This window comes from Wyeomyia smithii, chromosome 3 (genome assembly GCF_029784165.1).
Source record: "Wyeomyia smithii strain HCP4-BCI-WySm-NY-G18 chromosome 3, ASM2978416v1, whole genome shotgun sequence".
NCBI classification, from domain to species: Eukaryota; Metazoa; Arthropoda; class Insecta; order Diptera; family Culicidae; genus Wyeomyia; species Wyeomyia smithii.
This window is the reverse complement of record NC_073696.1, coordinates 34,257,005-34,276,890: the sequence shown is the minus strand read 5'-3', so window position 1 is coordinate 34,276,890 and position 19,886 is coordinate 34,257,005. Positions and strand designations below refer to the sequence as shown.

General features: G+C 36.9%; 1 protein-coding gene and 1 long non-coding RNA gene across 2 annotated transcripts; both read left to right on the top strand.

Annotated features, from left to right (window-relative positions):
* The first annotated feature begins 2,393 nt into the window (after positions 1 to 2,393).
* Positions 2,394 to 3,636, top strand: LOC129732118 (uncharacterized). The gene is made up of 5 exons (XR_008729180.1): positions 2,394 to 2,478; positions 2,530 to 2,712; positions 2,768 to 2,898; positions 3,075 to 3,263; positions 3,346 to 3,636. It is a non-coding gene; the product is annotated as an uncharacterized LOC129732118 (long non-coding RNA).
* An 8,116-nt stretch (positions 3,637 to 11,752) lies between these two features.
* On the top strand, positions 11,753 to 13,491 carry LOC129732238 (uncharacterized). Its single transcript, XM_055692912.1, has 6 exons — positions 11,753 to 12,059; positions 12,122 to 12,335; positions 12,392 to 12,640; positions 12,705 to 12,804; positions 12,869 to 12,967; positions 13,026 to 13,491. Exons 1-6 carry the CDS (start codon positions 11,753 to 11,755, stop codon positions 13,233 to 13,235), a joined length of 1,179 nt encoding a protein of 392 aa, XP_055548887.1. The 3' UTR covers positions 13,236 to 13,491.
* Positions 13,492 to 19,886: the final 6,395 nt, after the last annotated feature.

Below are 19,886 nucleotides of genomic sequence, written 5' to 3'. Positions count from 1 at the left end.
CGGAATGCCAGTATAGGCTGCTGGAGGTCCAGCTCGGTGTATGCTGGGGACTTTGTTTTGTCGATTCTAGTGAATTGCTAGTTAGCAGGGAACTCATACCATTCTCCTCGTACCTTTCATTTAGGTCAGCGGTTCTCAACCTTTTCTTGTTCGCGTACCCCTTGGTGCTATTTTTCTTATCGATTGTACCCCCTGGCTTGGAATGTTTTCGCAGAGTGGGAGAGATTAGTGGTAGATCATGTTGTAATAGTCTTGTTCAGGTTTCAAATTGAACTATGGTTTATTTGATTGCTACAGTCATGTTTAAAGAGCAAGATTGAAAAACAAATGAAGTATTTTAGAGAAAAATTGATATGTCCGCCATTACTGATTTTACTTTCGCGTACTCCCTGAAGGCTTTCGAGTACCCCCAGGGGTACGCGTACCACAGGTTGAGAACCGCTGATTTAGGTTATCACGTATTAGGTACGGGCGTGAATCGGAGCTTTTGTTCAAAATGTTAATATCTGTATACCACAAGCAACATAAACTCTACTCATTAATTTGTAGTGTTTGCAGCCAACGAATGGATTTAATTTTTCTAAATCGACATTCCCATCACAATTATACTCTGTCTTTGGTGTTGCACCTGTAATTGCGAAATTCTCCCGTTGTAAACTGTTTGTTAATTTGGTGAAAACTTCGTCGAATTACCAAGCCATAGCCCAGCTAAAATGGGAGCAATTTTATGGAACGTTCTGGTTGAATACAGCTTCTACTGAATGCTACAAAATAAACACCCAAAAGGGCCGTTATATTTTTCGCTTGAAGGCAATGGTAACAATAACGCCAGCGGAAAGGTGCATCAGAGCGGGTGAAACCATTTTGCTGGGTTATTCTCGCAGTGCAATGTTCGTAGTAGCAAGTCTGTTGGAGGAATCACAAACCAACATGCAATGCTGCATGAACATATTTACTGGAGAAGTGTACGGTTGGTTCCCGACGTTGGTGAGGAAACGAGATTCGTTACGTTGGTTATTTTTGTTTCGGTCGAATTTGGGTGTGAGAACGTAGAAAACTGAAATTGTTTAAGATTTGCGCCCTTACATTGCTCGGGTAGCAACACAGGACAACCAGCTGCCGCAGTCTAAATGACCTTCCGGACCAACAAAATTCGACAGCATGTACCGTGCAATACAACAAGCTCTCGGAAGCAATGCAACTTCTTCAGCGTTGTTACTTAGATAACTGTCAACCGGTCTGCTGCAATGCAGGCACAACAGCTGAGGAGGCTACGCTGAACGACAGGCAAACTGATCAAGGAAATATCAACCAAGTGCATTGAAAGATCACTGTGTTTGACCAACCTTGATTGTTTTTCGATGACCAGAAACCCAGAGATTGAGGTTTCAGTGGTATCAATTAATTCATAACACGTGGTGTGGATACAAATGCCAGTGGTGGGCACAGCTCACCGAAAATTTAGCGACGCTAATCGCTAAGTCGCTAACCGGAAAGTTTAGCTCGATAATCGCTAATCGCTAACCGCTAAACCCACATTAGCGGAATTTTCGCTAATCGCTAATCGCTAACTTATTAATATATAAATAGTCATATCGCTATATTTATTGCTCGTGTTTCGTAAGATTTGGACCACTTTGATCTTTTGTGGTAAAACAAACGGAAACAAATACTTTTGAGAGCTATTTACAGTAAGAGGTTCACAATACGGTGTTCATATTTGATTTTGAATAACAAGGAGTAACAAAAGTTATTCAGCTTGCATAAAAAATAAATACCTTGGAATATTTTCATAAAAATTCAATTATTATCTGAATCGAAAAGGTAAAACCAAAGTTGTCATAATTTCAAGCCGAAATACAAAAGTTCTTGATTGCCGAAAATTCTATCTAGACCTTGAGCTTGTTCTGAATAATGCTAAGTGGCTTGTACGATGACTGAAACCGGTGATGCCACATTTTCATCTGTATTTTGAAGCACAAAAAATCTTGCCACCTTGGTAAGATTTCAAAAAGTCTGTATAAAAATCTGCTCAATGTATTAGTGCAATCCAAATGTATTAGTGCAATCCAAATTCGCAAAAATAAATCAATCATAATAATTATTCATCAATAATATTAGTTTTAAATCAACTCGTTGGCTTAATCTGCATCTAAATGTAAATATATAATTTATGCAGAAAAATTCATGACATCAATGTGAAAATCATCATGAATCTTTGCAATTGACGCAAGAACTTTAAACGTATGTGTAACACCTATTGATAGTATATTACCCATTGTTAAGATTCATTTCGTTTCTCATTCTGTATATTATGTTCCCATATATTTTTTATGGGGGCGATGAAGCAGAATTGAAGTTTGCCATACCTTCTCTTATTTCTCAAGATGGCCGATGAAACAGTCCGAGCACTTTCTGATTTATCAATCTTGTTTTCAGAACTAGATATACCGGAGAAATTTTGTGAAATATTCCTCGGTAAGTAATGGGTTTTGCATTGTAAATAAATAATTAGAAAGTTTCTTTCAGATATTAAAACTTTGATATTATTATCGGCAGTTGAAATCATCGATAAATTTTCTAATGGTGGTATTGCTCCTGAAATTTACGAAACATATTTCAGTGAATTATATAAATAGAAGTCCCATGATCTTGTTCCAGTAATATTGAAGGACCTAGATTTACCGTTAGAATTTTTCAACTTGTGGAAAGGTAAAGATTTCTTTACAGATCGAAGACGGTAGCTTATCTTTTTTCTGCTTTGCAGACTTTCACCTTGGCATTCAGGATTTGCAAAGCATCTCGCCGGATGAGTTAAATGACATTTTGGGTCGTTCTCAAATTAACTGGGATCAAGAAGAAATTTATAGAAGACTTGTAAGCTGGCGAGGTGTAAAGGTATGATTTTGTATTTCGATTTTGATATAGAATATAATTCAATTATTGAAAAAGTCATCATGAAGTTCAACCATGAGCAAGTACATACCGCTCGATGGCTTTACTTTAAATTCTACATATTCTGACATAATATTAGGATGAAAACGAGACGTAACCTGATTGTATTTTTATTCTAGGGTATTCTCGACTCGAAGAAATTGATGCAATCGAAAAAGAATATTCACCCGAAAGTGTCGCGTATATAGGAGACAACAAAGCTGTGAGTGATAACTTCGCAAGCCTCAGTAACGGTTTTGACCAGTCGAGTTTACAAGCGCAGGGAGCATTTAAGGAAACGCAAAGTGGCGATAGAAATACTAATAAAGGTAATTGTCATTTCTGGTTATTACTTAGAGAAAACGATGCTCGGTCTGTAGAGGAAAGCTGATGATTTTTCTCGAATTTCAGGTGATGATTGTATTGTAGATATACACAGCCAAACAGACTTGGTGAACGAAGCGGATAGCAGTGATATCCCAGATCAAAGAGTAGTTATTAGTTACACTGACAACGCGGATTGCCAAACCTCAAATGTTGCGGCTGTAGCAGGGTGTAACATAACACAAAGTTGTTCGGGAGAAACATCTGGTAGATATTTTAAAATACTTTAAGGGTGAAACGATTCAATGGACTATAATAACATATGGATGTTAAGCATAATTCAAACAAAACAGATGCAATATAAAATAATGTATTAAATAGCAGTAGATTTCCAAATAATAATTCAAATAAAAATAAATTAAATTATATTATATTATCATTTCTAACATATGCTTTTTATATTTAATTTTATTTTTTGAATAATGTTCGATTCAATTATATATACCATACTTCGTATAACCTTTTTTGTTCGCCTTCAAGTTTAATATGACTTATAATGTAAATCTTTTCACTATACATGATATGATGCCATATTAAAAGAGTTAAAACCAACGAAACATTAGAGTTATGTGTGATAGACTTGCATGCTATTTGTTCGTATCGTATCGACTGCATATGGTGCAAATGATGCTTCCTATGTTTGACGAAGAGTAAATTCTAAAAGATTTTATCTATTGCACCATTCTATAGTAGTTCCCTCATAGCAATAACGCTTTTTTTTTTGAGTGTATGTACTGGACATATCCTTCTCGAGAAAAATATACAATATGGATTGTTTAACAGATAACCCGTGATTCATTCATGCACATGCTTACGCGTAGCATATAATAGAACCTTCGACACGCTCAACAGCGTCTGAGTTCATTTTGTTTTTCAACTATATCAAACAGTTTTATTTGCGACCTAATGAAATTTAAAAAATCTGTATGAATCTGTATCATTTCCAGAAAATCTGTAATCTGTATATACAGATATCAGCAAAAAAAATACGTAAAAAATCTGTATAAATACAGATAAATCTGTATATGTGGCATCACTGACTGGAACTCCATTCTAGGGTAAAAAGACTGACTTGCACTTGTGTCGTAAAGAAAGGAACTCTAGACAATTGAGACAATTGAACGTTGTTTGAATGAAATATTCGTTCCAAAAGTAACTTTAGTAAAGTATGTTCATCTTTCGAAGCTATTTACGTACGCCATCAGCAATTCACAGTTTTTTCTAAATAGTTATATCGTCGCTTTTCTACAAAATTTAGCGAATTAGCGATTAGCGATTCGAAGGCCAAAATTTTAGCGACGCTAACAGTTTCGCTAACCAGCTCAAAAATTAGCGAAATCGCTAAACCGCTAACTGAATATTAGCGTCGCTAATTAGCGATTAGCGAATTAGCGGAATGGTGCCCACCACTGAACAAAACTTATTACTATCACAATATATTTTTTACATTACCACTAAGATGGCAACGCTGCTGCCATTTGATTCTCAATTTTGCAATGTTCATCGTCATCACTTTAATTTTTTGTTGTTTCAGAAACAGCAGCTGATTTTAGGCTGAGCAGGCGACTCATTCTATCACAGCGTTCGACATAAACCAACCGGTGGACCGCAGCACTGTAGAACATTGCTGAACATGTCCGGACATGTTAGTAATTTTGACCGGAGTGTGCCGGTAGCGTGTGTCATTAACTTGTTGAAACTTGTTTGCTCACTTGCAGTGTGTGCGGAGCGGATAGGCTGACCAGATTTTCTCGGAACAAATGGGTTCAAAAAAACGGGACACCTGTGGATATGTTTAACTAATATCACGGCTCTTATGGTTTCAAATTTCAATCGCGTCTTTCAATCAGATAACCTGCCGTTTACGACAGAGTCCTTTCCCGTAGCGCGATACTACCACGAAATCCTGGTAGCTAAACATACTTTCCGTTTCATAAAATATGTGAACCCAATGGTTCGAAACTATCACGGGCTCTGTATTCGTTGAAGCTTTGTAATGATCGAAAAAATGATACGTCTGGTCAGTCTAGAAGCGGAGAATAAGAAGAGTATTGAAATCATCCCGTAAATGTCAATGCAAACCCCTTTAACCCCTTTAAATTTTAATCCCTTAAGGACCAAGGGAAGGATTTCTCCCAAACTTTGAATTGATGATTTTCTTTACTTCAATGTTTTGTGTAATTTTTATATATAATGTCAAAATAGAGCTGGTGCCGAACGCAATGGCGCCATTAGGAGTGTAAAAGAAGATAAATAAACTGTCAAATAAAAACGGTGCGAAATATGAAACTGACGCGAGTTGTACTCAGTTAATTGTTCAGTCGATTGTGTCGTGTATTAAATTTTTTTTTTTTTCGTTTTTCTACGTATTTTATGTTATTCGATTAGCCAGATTGCGTTCATTCTTCAAAAAAAAAAAACATTCTTGATTAGATAATAATTAATACTTTATTCGAACAAAAAAAGTTTTGGCAAAAATGATTCCCTGTGGTCCTTAACCCTCTAGTGCCCAGTGCCGCCTTTAGAAGGTCTTCAGTTGAACCTCTAAAAAGCTTCAATAAGAACTTAAAAAATGTTTATAAAGCTTCATAGTGATTTTTACGAAGACCGTCTGAAAATTAATTTGGGTACTAGAGGGTTAAGTAAAATATTTGTTGACAATAAGTTTTATGTTTCAGAAATGGTTAGGAGTGAAGCCAGGGAATTTTACGTAAGAGATGAGATGAGGTATTACAGTCACTGATGGCATACAACAGTGATGAGGAAGATGTACATTTATTAGAAGAGGAAGATTAGCAGTTTATCACTCAAGATGTTTTTTTTTATTTGTAGTGGAACTAGACTACTGCGTCCATTAATTAGAACTATTGTAGTACTCAAGATGTTAAAAATGGGATGGCTATAGTGGAAGTTCAAAATGCCATGGTAATGATACTTCAGACACCGTTCCATCCAAAACTGTTTTTTTTTTATTTGCTCGTTGGTTTATTAAAATAAATATATAAGTAAAAAATGTCTAGTTATAAACTCATCTACAATTTGTGTTACCTTTATTGATTAGTGGGAAAAATACTATCCATAAAATTTCAGCAAAACTACATCTTGTAATGTTATTTTCTTAAGTATTTTTTAAGTACATCTAAACAACCTCAAAAAATACACAATACACGAATACACATAAAAAATTTTTGCCCAAAACCTTAGGGTCCTTAAGGGATTAAAAACCGGGAAACCTTATATTTTTGAGGACAAAATTCTTTTTTGATATCAAAAGACAAAAAATCAACAAAACTCATCAAGTCAAGAACGTTTGAGATATTTGTTGTTATTTTAAGCGAACGGTTGAAATAATATTAGGGCCTGTACTTCCCACCTCACAAAAGTGTTCACCAAAAATTTATTTTAAGTCGAATTTTCCTGTAACTTTCAGGGAATGAACTAATACATATGGATTATGTTCCGGCATAATTACTTTATTCAATTTTCCTTTCATCGCTAAAAGCTAGCACCTTTTCCTTAAGACCCCTCATTGCATTTTTTGCAATGGTGGAGCCGACCTTTTTGGTCACTTTTATTCATTCTTTCTTCAACTCCAACTCGTTCTCAAGTACCTTGGACGATTTTCAGACTTTGACTATTGTGTCCCAAATCTTTCCACCGGACGAATCTCTGGTGAATTTGGGAGATTGGCGGTTTTTGGTACAAAAACAACGTTATTATCTCTGGTCCAATACACCATCAATCGCGCGTAATGGCATGATGACAGGTCCGGCCAAAATAATGTCTCGTCTCCATGGGCCCGCGGGAAGCTCAACAGGCGCCTTTCGTTGTACCCGTTGTGATGTACGGTTTACTCAGTTTACCGCATTGTCATATGGCCTACCAGAGCAAGTATTTTTAGGCGAATTTATCTTTTTTTTTCTTTCTTATGTCTTCCGGAACATCAAACCGTGAATTGGCAACGTAGCTCCGGTATCTGCTTTGCGTCTGCCTTGATGGAAGTTTCGTCATCCATAACCACACACATCGGTTTCGTTAACCTCTCTCGATACTGCTTCTTTACGCAGGATTTGGCCGCCATGTTTTGTTGATCGCACCGGTTCGGTGCCTTTCGGATCTTGTATAAACAAAAGCCAGCTCGTTTCATGGTTTGCTGAACGTACCAGGCGGAACACTTTGCCTTCGAAGCCGCCTCGCGAATTGAAAGGTTCGGATTACGCTTGAAATAATCTTACTCCTTCCGGGCCTTCAAAGCGTCAGCTGTTTTCAATTTTCGTCCACTTCCAGCCCGCCGCTCGGTCGCCTGGAACTCCTTAAACGATTTTACCACCAGAGGCACATTGTATGGGTGATTCCCAGTTGTCTTCCGATCCATCTCATGGTCACAGTGGGATTTTTCATGACGGCGCGCAAAATTCTCTGGCGATTTTCTTCTTGTTTCGATGACTTGTCAATATCCACTGAACTGATTGTTATGAAATTTTGCACATTTAAATAATACACTCCAATACCTAGCTTCTTATCAATTGTTACCCACGGACAAAAAAGGATTACACAAGGATAAAAATTGTTTATTTTTTTTGAGCACATACCATTTTTTTTTTGTTTTGTTTTTGAAAGGACAACTTTATTGAAGATCAGTCAAGAAAAACGTTTTGACTCTATAAATATGTTGATGCATTATGCATTTAAACGACATACTCAACTTTGAACAACTATAGCTCTTCTTAGAGACATCCTAGCTCTTCAGTGTCTTTTGCAAAGTTGTTAGGCACCTAAAATACAATACTTTAACAAAATGTAGTGCATTATTAGATCATTATTAAACTTTCTAGAAAGGTAAATGTAAAAAAGTACGTTTTCCCATATAAATTTTCATACAAGTTTGAAACGCAATGCGCCAAGCGGAGACAAAACCAATCGACTTCCGGTAAGTTTAGAGTTGTTTGGAGCCCGTATGGGAACCAAAAAAACTTGGTTCTGGAAAATCGATCACTTTGCCCCACCCTAGTGTATATAGTATCATGTCTTATGTTTGATTTTGGGTTTTTGAGATTATTGATTTTAAATTTGCAATATTTTGTGAGAGGCTCTGGCCGTACGGAAATGGATTCAGTAAGATAAGTAACAGTAACTGTTTCAAATTTATGGTGTGTTATCATTCAAGCACTTTCTCAATAAAAAATACTGACGCCTTTTTATACACCGCACTGACATTGTAGGAGTAGATATCGCATGTGTGTATAAGACAGATAATTAAGCTTGATAATTGAATGTGATAATTTCCCATGGAAGGCAAGTTTACTTGCAAAAAATTCTACTCCCTTGCAAGCTGTCTTTCGGCAGTTAACCGAAACATTCGCCATGGCGGTCGAAAACAAGCGCGAAGGCATGATTTCGAGTCCTTTCTTCGTTTTATTTATCAATTCCTCTTGAGTTTTCGCTGCAAAATTGTTGGAATAGATCTTACGCTTCAGGTTTGCCCAGAAATTCTCGATGGAACGCAGCTAGAGAACGTTGGGTGGGTTCACCGTTTAGGTACCACTTCAATATTCGTTTCAAGTAGTAAGGGGCCATCCACATACCACGTGGACAGCTTTGGCGGGGGGGGGGTTGGCTAATGTCCACGGCCCATACAATTTTTTAAGAATTTATATGGGCAGTTGTCCTCGGAGGGGGAGGGGTGGGGGTCAAAATTGTTGAAAATCTGTCCACGTGGTATGTGGATGGCCCCTAAGCCGGATTCGGCCAGAAACCGCGTCTTCGCCTTTATGGTATTTCCTGATGAACGACGCAACTTCCGGCAGACACTTTGTACTATAAATTTCCCCATTCACGACCAGCCCGAAACGAAAGAAGAGCGGCTTTGACATCCCCTTCTCGCTGATTGTCAGCCCACAGCAACACCTTCTTGGGGAACGTGGTGAGTGAAATGAGTTTCACCCCGGAACTCACTTCCTTAGTGAGGAAAGTAAATTACGAAGTGCCCTGCCAGTCGTTGCCATCCAAGGTAAGATAGGTCTCGTCGTCCATCACCACCGCCGCGTCCGCGATTCACCGGGAAAATCGATTTAATCTATTTGGGCCGCTCCCGCTGCATCGTTGCCTACAGCTCCTAGACCAGTGTACGGGGCTGTCGCTTCCTGACTTGTATGTCCTTGTTAGCCAGGCACTTATGACGTAGAACTTCGTCAAGAAGTTCGGATACATAATCGGCTACACAGGGATGTGAAATGAAAATCTAAAACCGGAAAAAGTGAAAAATATGTCCAATCTCAAATGCTAATTAATCGGTTAGTTTTCGATGGATATCCTTCATTATTGCAGCAATAGATTGGAAAATCTTCTAAAAATCTTCCCAAATGCAGAAAATTGTAATTTTATTGTTTGAGCTGTTGTACTATTGAAAATTGTTGAGCCTTGTCAAAACGCAAAATTCAACCTCGGATTGATCGTTATATGGTTGCTTCCCAACCACAGTCGACAGAATTATAGAGCTAGTAATTTGAAATGTACTATTTGGCCTATATAAGCGACAACAGCAGTTCTTACTTAGCAGCAGCAGCAGTTCAGCGGATATCAATGGGAGCGGATAGCGGCCACAGCTGTGGCAGCTGATAGCGGCAGCAGTTGCAGCGGGTATCAGCATCGATTGTAGCAGAGCCAGCTGATACAGTGGCACTTCTTTTAATGAAATGCTGTCTCCGTACGATAGCGGTCAGTAGTAAATGCATTCAACGAAAAGTGGCCTCATTTTGACTACACACCAACGTTCTGGAAAGCTAGCGTTCAAAATACATGAGCCGTCTAGTTTTGAGTGTAACAGCTTCACACTCTGTGTCACAAGGAATACCTTATTCTCACTGTCAGTGATAACGCAAAGATGTGATCGGCATCTTGTCCGATATTGAGTTAAACAGCAAATTGTCCTTTTCAGGATAAATAAAATACCTAATCAAAGAGTTTATATTTCCTTTGGAATTAATATACGTTTTAAAATGTTGTTGGAACAGTTATGAATTTGACTTCATCCTAATGTCTCAGAACGTAATAAGCACAACTTAAATACAGCTTTTATTATCTGCATAAAAATTAAATTATCGTATAATCAAACCTTAAAAATGGTCTAGCCCTAATCTGACAAGCAACTATTTTATTGAAAATTGTGAATCCTTGTTGAAATACAAATTCCGATCAATCTGATTGGCCGTATATGTTAGCTTCCCCAAGCACGGTCGACAGAATTATAGAAGTAATAATTTGAGATGTGTTTATTTGGCCTATATAAAAGCCTATTTAAGCCGGAGCTGCTCATATTAGTTCTAGACAGCGACAACAGTAGTTCTCCCTTAACTGCAGGAGCTGTGGCAGCGAATAGCATTAGCAGCAGCGATACAGGCCTTCTGATTTTTTCACCTTCACTTTCAGTTTTTTACTTTTTTTTGTGGGATTTTAACCCCGATTGCTATTGGCCAGTGATAAAAGTATTGTGAACCAATGAAAATTGTAAAATGAGCATATAATTTTATATAGTCCCCGGAACCGTTCATCCAGGTCAATTTGCAATTTTGCTTGTTCAACCAATCGCAGAGTGCAACATCGGTCAGACTACCTGATCAATGCTCTTAATTTGTTTTCACATTTTGCCTTGAAAAACTCTTTCTTCGCGGTTTATATTTTTTCGAAAAGACAAAGTTATTCTAGTAAATATTTCGGCACAAAGCTCTACAACTTTTCCAAGGATGACAGACCGATCAGACCAACCGTTTTGGCCCTAGAAAACTTTGTTATATTCGATACCATTTTTACTTGAAACCCTTTTCAAAAATTAATCGTGATCAAAAAAAAATATTAATAGCACAATATGACACCTTTAGTCCATAGGAACATTTGTGCAATGTTTCAGCCAAATCCAAAATGATAGATGAAAAAAATTAAAATAGGAAGTTCTTTGGAACTTCCTTCCTGGTTCTTAGGAACGTTGAAAGTGACAAAAATATCAGAGACGCCAAAGTTCAAAAAAGTGATGAAGTATGAACAGGAAAAAGTTTAATTTTCCAATATTCTTGTTATGTCATGCTAAGCAACATCCCTTCAAAGAAAAGTAACAGCAGTAATTGTGGATATTGATTTTAATCGCTGCTTATCATGGGTAATTTATCATTTTTCCTAATTACTATGAGCAGGTTTGAGTAGTACTAGGGTAGGTAGATGACAATCCATTTACCGTAGCCAAAGATGTGGCTCAACTGTTATTTAGTTGAATAATTCAAAGCGTACTGCAGTAAGCACATTTCGGATTTGGCATCAATCCCATTTGAGTTTGCTCGAAATAATACAGAGTGACATGCATTTATTTGTCTTTATAAGTAATGTGTGGGTCAGGCTCTGAGTTATTTCTCCAGCGAAAAGTGTATCGATTTCTATCGTTGAAATGAAGTTCTTCGAGCTGACAGAACTTTCATCACCAATGCCATACCTATTAAGGGTTCTGGAAATCGTAGGACTTCGAGGTTCCTACACTCAACAGGCTCGGTTTGTGATTTTGGCCCTGTGGTCAGTGCTGATAATAGTCATACCGAAAGTGTTTTTGGGCTACCGTGGCCAGATCGATTTAATGATCCGCGGTTTGTCTGAACTGGTTTTCCAGCTCCACCAACACGTACGAATGGCAATAATCTACTGGCAAATGGCAGAACTGGAAGAGATTGTTAAAATACTTAAAAAAGTTTTCAACAACGGTAAGAAGCATTGGGTGGAACGGAAAATGTGCCAACATAATAAGCTTCAATCGTATTTTCAGTTCGCGCCACGGGTTTGGATGGCGAGTTGAACAACATGGTGGACGAAACCAATCGCAAGGTTGATAGGAGTGCAAAAATGTACTCTATCTATGTCACAATTGCGGTGAATGTGTTTTTTATTTGTCCCGTGTTGCAGACAGTCGCGGTATGTTTCATTAATCGGAATCGCAACGCCACAGAATCCATCGATTACATACTTACAATGGAACAAGAGTAGGTTTCACAGTAAAATGCTAGAATAATAACTACAAAACCATAGTTCTTGGCAGATTCTATGGCTTGAATATCCACAAGAACCTGCTTCATTATGCGATATTCGAGTTCTGTATTGGCATCGTTCACTACTGGACCGCAGTATCATTCACGTTGGGTGGAATCGTCGTCTATTGTCCCATTGCTTACATAATGCTAATATTCAAAATGGTAACGACCAGGTTGGAGAAACTTCATCGATTATCCGGTGCAGCTTTGCAGCATGAAGTGTCCAACGTTATCGATCTGCATCTGGACGGATTGAAGTGCGATCTATCAACTCAGGCGCTATTGTTGTATAGTAACGTTATGTTGTTATTTTGCTTTCAGATGCATCGAGCATTTAGAAAGGATTGTTACCCTACCAATGCTTTCACAACTTTTTGCCTTTGTACTGATTCTGTCTTTGATGGTTCTGTATATCAGAAATGTGGGTATTAAGTCATCATTTACAATCCTAGTGTGTGTTGTTACATTTATCTTCTCTCTTACAGAATCTCGATTTGAATGCCGTTTCTTTAGCAGTTTTGTTAATAGTTGTGACAGCGGAAACATACAAAATTTGTGATTTGACAACTAATCTTTCTATGGAGGTGAGAAATTCAACCATTCAAAAATATGGAAGTAAAACGATTCATAAAAACTTTGTAGAGCTTTGCAGTAGCTGATGCTATTTATAACAGCACTGATTGGTATCGACTGCCTGCCGACACTCAAAAAGCGTTGTCAATGATGCTGCTCAGAGCCCAAAAGCGGGAGGGGGTGACTGCGGCCAAGTTCAGCTACATGGATATCGAACGCTTCGGTAAGGTGGTGCAGACGTCCTATTCAATCTACATTGTTTTGAAGGATAGTATTTAGAGAGCTCGACGCCTTCGAATGTATCAGGTTTTTAATAAATATTATGCTCTGCGTATTCCAAAATACTGGAGTGAATATCAGCGGTCGTGTCGATTGTAAATAACGCGGAGTCCTACAATTTCCAAAAACTCTACCAGACAATGCATTGCTGAGGCATGTTCTTTCAGCTAAAAGAACGATAAAAATCGATGCACTTTTCGCTGGAGAAATAACCAAGAGTTAGAGTTACTCATAGAGATGAATAAATGCCTGTCACTCTGACGTATTTCATCCAACTTAAAACAAAGTTCATGCAGGTTTTGCATATTTAAGTGCGCTCTGAATTACCCTTACTAATCGAATTCTGGTAATGCTTCTACGTTGGTTTTTCATGTACGCTAGCGCTATTCAAATATGTTCGTAAGAGTTAGCAAAAACGATAAATCACCCATAATAGGCAACGCTTGGCGCTACATTATTACAAGAAACCCACAAATTGCTCACTTTTGCTCGATAAAATCTGGTAATACATCTTCTTGTCAATATCTAAAAATATTCGCAGCAAATGTACAATTAAATTTCTATTAGTAAATTTCTCAGTTTAAGTTCGAAACATCAACATTTTATGTTTTTAATTTGGATACGAATAACCAACTAGAAAAACTGGGTTTTCCTTGTTGTTTATTAATAATTTATACGATCTTTCCATAAAAATAGAACCACCTTCCTAAAGTCGTGTTGTCATATTTGCTTCTATGTGCCTAATTTATATTAAGCCAAGAACCCGCCAATGAAAGTTTAATCATGCTCAAAGCACTCGATACGACGTCGCGTGTTAATACAGTCACGGTGCTTTTATCATCCCTGCATTAGTTCCGCTTGCATATTTATAAGCTCCATCATGTTAATTTTGCAACGAAGTATATTTGTGCACCATTAGAAAGCAAATATCGGCAAAATTGCGCATCCCGTGTCATCTATACGGTGCCATCTTATGGTCATTCAGCATTGGTTCATCAGCTTATGTTTGTTTTGATTTTTGTAACGATTTACTGCTGCCATCGCCAGTATCTTCATAAATTGTTATGCAAATTAGAGCCGCTAATATGTTGTTTATCATACCACTGAAAACCACACTAATAACCCAGCACGAATGAGGTTTACACATTACAGCTAATTCGACGGCATCAGCCTCTGTGCCATAGTAGATGTATCGCTATGTTCAGCTGCATCACGATGCAGATGCATATTTCCCACTGGCAAAAATAGTCCCAATACTGCACCATACTCTCGTGGTTATCATACCGGTAACAACACCAGTCGGCGTAACCGCTTCCCTGTTTTGCGAAATCTAACAATTATTTAACATTCAAAATATCTGTTGCCGGAAGGACTGTAGGATAACCACCAACCGCATCACTGTTACTGTGTTCAGTGACAAGGCCCACCACTGCAGCTTGTTTCATATTCGACTACCGCCAGAATGAAATAATATTAAAGGTAAACACTGAAAAGACTTCATTTAAAGACTTGTGATAATTATTTCCTGCCGAAACCATTCGTATAATTAACGCTTTTTGTAAATAGGCTCTTAATTATTATCGCTGGTGGTACAGTCGATTTCGAAACGCTTCTAGTTCATTTTTGGTTGCTAATTAAAGCCTTTTAATCATGAATTGTTTAATATTCCGCCACGATTATTATTGGCAGAAGCGAATACATTACATTTAAGAATAAAAAACTTAGCTAGAACATAAAATAATTAGATACCGAATAACAAAAGTTCGAGATCTAAAATGTACCCTTTCTACGTACCATTCTAATTTACCTTCCCCGATTCTGCACATGTTTATCACACATCAAAGTTCAAATGTGCACTACACTCAGCTGGCAACGGTACATTATACCCAGGCATAGCAGCACAACAAAAAAAAACAATCCAAAAGCTTCCTCTATGCAATATAAAACGAGCTTTCTCATTCGGGTGTTTCCGTAGTAGCGCGCATGACCAAACAACATGCACTTGGTGAGCTTTCACGGACCGTTAAACGAAATCGGCATGCAATAGCCAGAATAACTGTTGCCCCTAGATGCAGTTCGATACGGGAGGGATGCACAAGCGTTGGTAGGATATTTTGAAGGTTTGGATACTGTGAGTGCTATCACTAAAAGTAATAAAGCTTTGGGCGGATTGCGTACTTAAAGGATTCGAATGAAATTACCGCTTTTTCTAGGGGTTGCTGATGATAATCTTGTTCGGAGCTGTTTGCTCCAACAATTAAAAAACACACGTTCAGGATTACAAGTTACAATTTCAAGCAGTTCTTTCATCCAATAAATTTTTATATAATTTATGATTGCTACTTTTTATTATGTTATAATTTCAAAATAGATAATTTTGAGGGTATCATTCATCTTCATTCTGAGTTTAATATAGGATCATTTTCTATTTTGGCTTTTCATGGCATTCAAAAACACTTTTTGGTGATTCTGTGCTAAATTTGGAACCATTTTCTGGGTTTGTCTCAACTTTAGAAAGGTTTTTCAGCGATTCTTACCTCAATTTGAGATGATTTTCTAGTTTTGTCTTTATTCTGGCCATGAAAAGGCTTTTTTCGACGATTCTGAGCTTAATTTGAAAGCATTTTCTTTTTAGGCCTTTTCTGGCCTTTAGAAATTTTTTTCGGTGATTCTGAGCTTAAGTTGAGATCATTTTCAATTCTAGCTTTTCGAAAAAAATTTCAGAGATTAAGCGTTTTATTAGGGATCATTCTAAATTTAACCTTTTCTGGTCCTTACCCGATCAGAAGAGCATAACTAAAAAATTACAAAATTCTATCAACGGGAGATACAAATAACATATTTTGATAAGATTTTGTATTTTACTATTTGCTTTTGATAACAAAATTGAATCTGAACAAGTTATAATAACAAATCCTGAGATGAAGTTGTTCTAAAACAAATCTAACAATTTTTGAGTCTCTATCAAAAACTGTTGTTTATAACAATGGTTGTTATTATACTGTTCTATGTGCTATCTTATTTTGTTAGAAAGTTGATACGTTAGTAACAAAGTTTGATATGGGTTCGATATTAGCAGAATATTTTTTGTTATGATTTCTGTTATTTTAACACCTAACGGGATCAAAATTAAAAACAATCTGAAAGGTTTTTCACATAACAAACTAACAGCCCCTGTTACATTTTTGTTTTGTCTTTCTAATCGGATAGGAGAGGTTTTTCTGCAATTTTAATCTTAATTTGGGTTTATTTTCATTTCTGGTCTTTCGAAAGAGTTGTTAGTGCTTTACGAACTAATTTCATTTTTTGTCATATTGACTTACATTTTAAGTTTTTAGTAAAGCGGCCAATATATGTAGTTTCGCGGGAATGAGAAGATGAACGGGAATAGAAGGTGTGACTAGAATTAGAAAAAAAAAATTTCCCTCGTCATAAAGAATAAACTTCCACAGGGCAGTGTGTGCAGTTTCATCGCGGCGTGCTGAGATGTGGGAACACAATAGCAGAGGGTGATTCGACATTGGTCTTAGGAAGAGTTACCCTTACCCAGTAGTTTAATTGGCCAAAACACCTTGCCGGAGACAACGGAGATTGCGGGTTCGTGTCCCGTCTGGACGAGGGAATTTTTTTTCTAATTCTAGTCACACCTTCTATTCCCGTTCATCTTCGCATTCCCGCGAAACTACATACATTGCCACTTTACTAAAAACTTGAATTGTTAGTGGTTTTAGCTAAATTTGGAATAATTTTCAATTATGGCTTTCCAAGGCCTTTCCAAGGAATTTTCAGCGACTGTGAGCTTAATCTGAGATCATATCAGCTTAATGAGATCATATCAACGTCCAAAAATTTAGAAAAATCTCGCTAATTTGCCAGTCTTACACTTACATTCAAAAAGAATGGGTTTCGCTACCCCATAGACTGTTAAAGGCTCCCGACCACCATCAGCTCGTTTAAAAAAGATTATTGTTAAATTTATACCAACTTACATATGGTTTCTCAACACTGCTTATCGAAAGTTCATGAAAGTTTTTTTTTTTTCATTTATTAACAAATTTTCTATCTTTTACTGTAACGTTCTTCATAAAATTCTGCACAGATCGATTAGCAACGATTTTACACGTTCTCATCATTTTCTCATCTTCTCATCATTTTTCTGATGTGACATACTCCGGACAGTGAGTGTCTTCAAGTCACATATAAAGAACTTACATCCTAGCACAATATATATATATATATATATATATATATATATATATATATATATATATATATATATATATATATATATATATATATATATATATATATATATATATATATATATATATATATATATATATATATATATATATATATATATATATATATATATATATATATATATATATATATATATATATATATATATATATATATATAACGTATATATAACGTATAACGTGAAAACGTTAGGTTACCGTCATGAGTCTTTAAGCTGAGTTTGCCAATCACGCGCAACACCTAACAAACCTGTCGTGGTAAGTTCGAGTCTCGGCTCGGGAAAGACTGTTAGTGTCAGTAGGATCGTAGCGCTAGCCCCGCAATTGTCCTGTGTCCTGATCATGTAGGCGTAGATACCTCTTGATCGAAACCCAAAAACGTTCTATGGGAAAAAGTTTAAAGCCATTTGGGGACTCCTCTTCTTGGAACCAATTGTCACGTTTTTCGAGGCCAACTTGGCGTAATGACACAAAGCAAGGTCGGGCCCTTATTGACGTAAATATATGCATTCATTGCTCCATTCACGACGAAGAGCTTTGTAAATTTACTGCATTTTTCGGAACTACGAGAATGTTAACTGAACTTGGTCGAAGCTAGAACTCGGCAAGGTTTCGCCCTCATCACAGGTGGGTTTTTTCAACTTTCAAAAAAAAATTCCCGAAGTACTCTTCCAAGATTATCAAGATTATCAATATTCAACGTTTCCTTGTTTATTTTGTACTGTGAAAACTGGTGATCTATGAAAAAAGTTTGGAGTATTGCGGACAATCGTTGCCGATAAAGAACAGACCACTTTGAGGCATGCAGCTAGAGCGGGTAGAGTAACCGCAAAGAGATTTCTTTGACTGCATTCATGAACCTCTCTTCCATGGGAAAAACGAGCTTTTGATTTTAAACCTTTGTCCCCCTCCGTCACTACATCTCGTTTTGGGTATGGTGAATTCGACATATAATACGATTGATAATTATAATCAGCTGTCGCACAATCCTGGACCTCCGCCTCAAGTGCAACTTGACATGCCCAGTTTGGGTTTACTAGGAGGCACTGTCAAATTTTCCTGGCGAAGCGAAGAATTCTAAACAATTCTAGTCACACCTTCTATTCCCGTTCATCTTCGCATTCCCGCGAAACTACATACATTGCCCGCTTTACTAAACTACAAAAATAGGTTTATCTGCTGACATTTTACGTAGATCAGACACCTACCATTCGATTTCTGAGACTTTTTTACTCAAAATTAGATATATTTTGAGTACCACTTTTAGATATTAGCGAATTACCATTAATGCTCAGAAAAAATCGATATTATTTTGATTTGTGAAATATACTAAAACTATGCCAAAACCGGTTTCGTAGAATCACCGTTATGAGCTCAGTTTTGTCCGATTTAAGATCTGTTTTTTTAAAAGATGGGTAAAAAGATGCTAATATGTGGACAAACTCTTGGAATTTTGATATTTTGTCTTAAAACAAAATGGCGTCGCAAAAACCTCAAAATTTACCGGTTTCTCAAAAATTCCTTAAGTCCCTTAAGTTGAGATCTCATCTCAAATGTTTTACGTATTGTGTCAATGTGACAAATGCAATTATGGGTTTTAAACCAGTTTTACCTTGCAATAGACTGTTTTCAATAAATTTAATTGAAGGTTTTTCGATTTAACACTCTTTTCCATAGAATTACCTACTGGGACAATAATGCCGAGAAATTTGCCTTCCAATAGGTAATTTCTACGCATATCAGTCCCACCACGTGATTTCGATGTTTCCCAATACAAAGTTCGTACTGGGGATACAAGGCTGTTTAATCTTTCACGGAAATGATCATGCTAATCTTATTGGCTTTATATGCAAGTGATGATAGTCGAGATGAAAGTTTAGTTAAGTATTAGATGACTTACCATTACAAAGAGGAATTGTTTTTTTAGATTGCACATTCCTATCATATTTGAACGTTGCTGGGCTTTCACCATTTTGGCTACAAACAAAAGACAGTTCTTACAACTTCCAATTAGTAAGAATCTCAAGCGTTTATCTTCTTATATGCTCGAAATGGAAAAGGACTTAGATTACAAGCCAGCAAACAAGGTTTAGATATCCCTAACAAAGATATGAACGTACTGCATATAATCAAGCAAAGTGATTTTTGCTATCGACTTTATGAAAACCGTAATGTAGCCAAACGTTGTTAGGAAGTCTTTAGTGCTCTGTAGCACTTTCCAAGTTGTAAATATGAAAATTAGTGGTTAGTGGGATGAATTAGAATAGAAAATGTCTAGTGGGACCAATATGTGTAGAAAATCATCGATGGGACAAACAGACTTGGTATGGTTTTTCAAGATTTTCGGATCAAACAATGTTATTTTTAAAAGTTTTTCAAAAATATACAT

Excerpts from the sequence above, each read along its gene's own strand:
- LOC129732238 (XM_055692912.1), top strand. The coding sequence starts at position 11,753 with ATGAAGTTCTTCGAGCTGACAGAACTTTCATCACCAATGCCATACCTA. Across the intron at positions 12,060-12,121 it reads TAAAAAAGTTTTCAACAACG|TTCGCGCCACGGGTTTGGAT; the intron begins GTAAGAAGCATT and ends TCGTATTTTCAG. Across the intron at positions 12,968-13,025 it reads CAACTAATCTTTCTATGGAG|AGCTTTGCAGTAGCTGATGC; the intron begins GTGAGAAATTCA and ends AAAACTTTGTAG.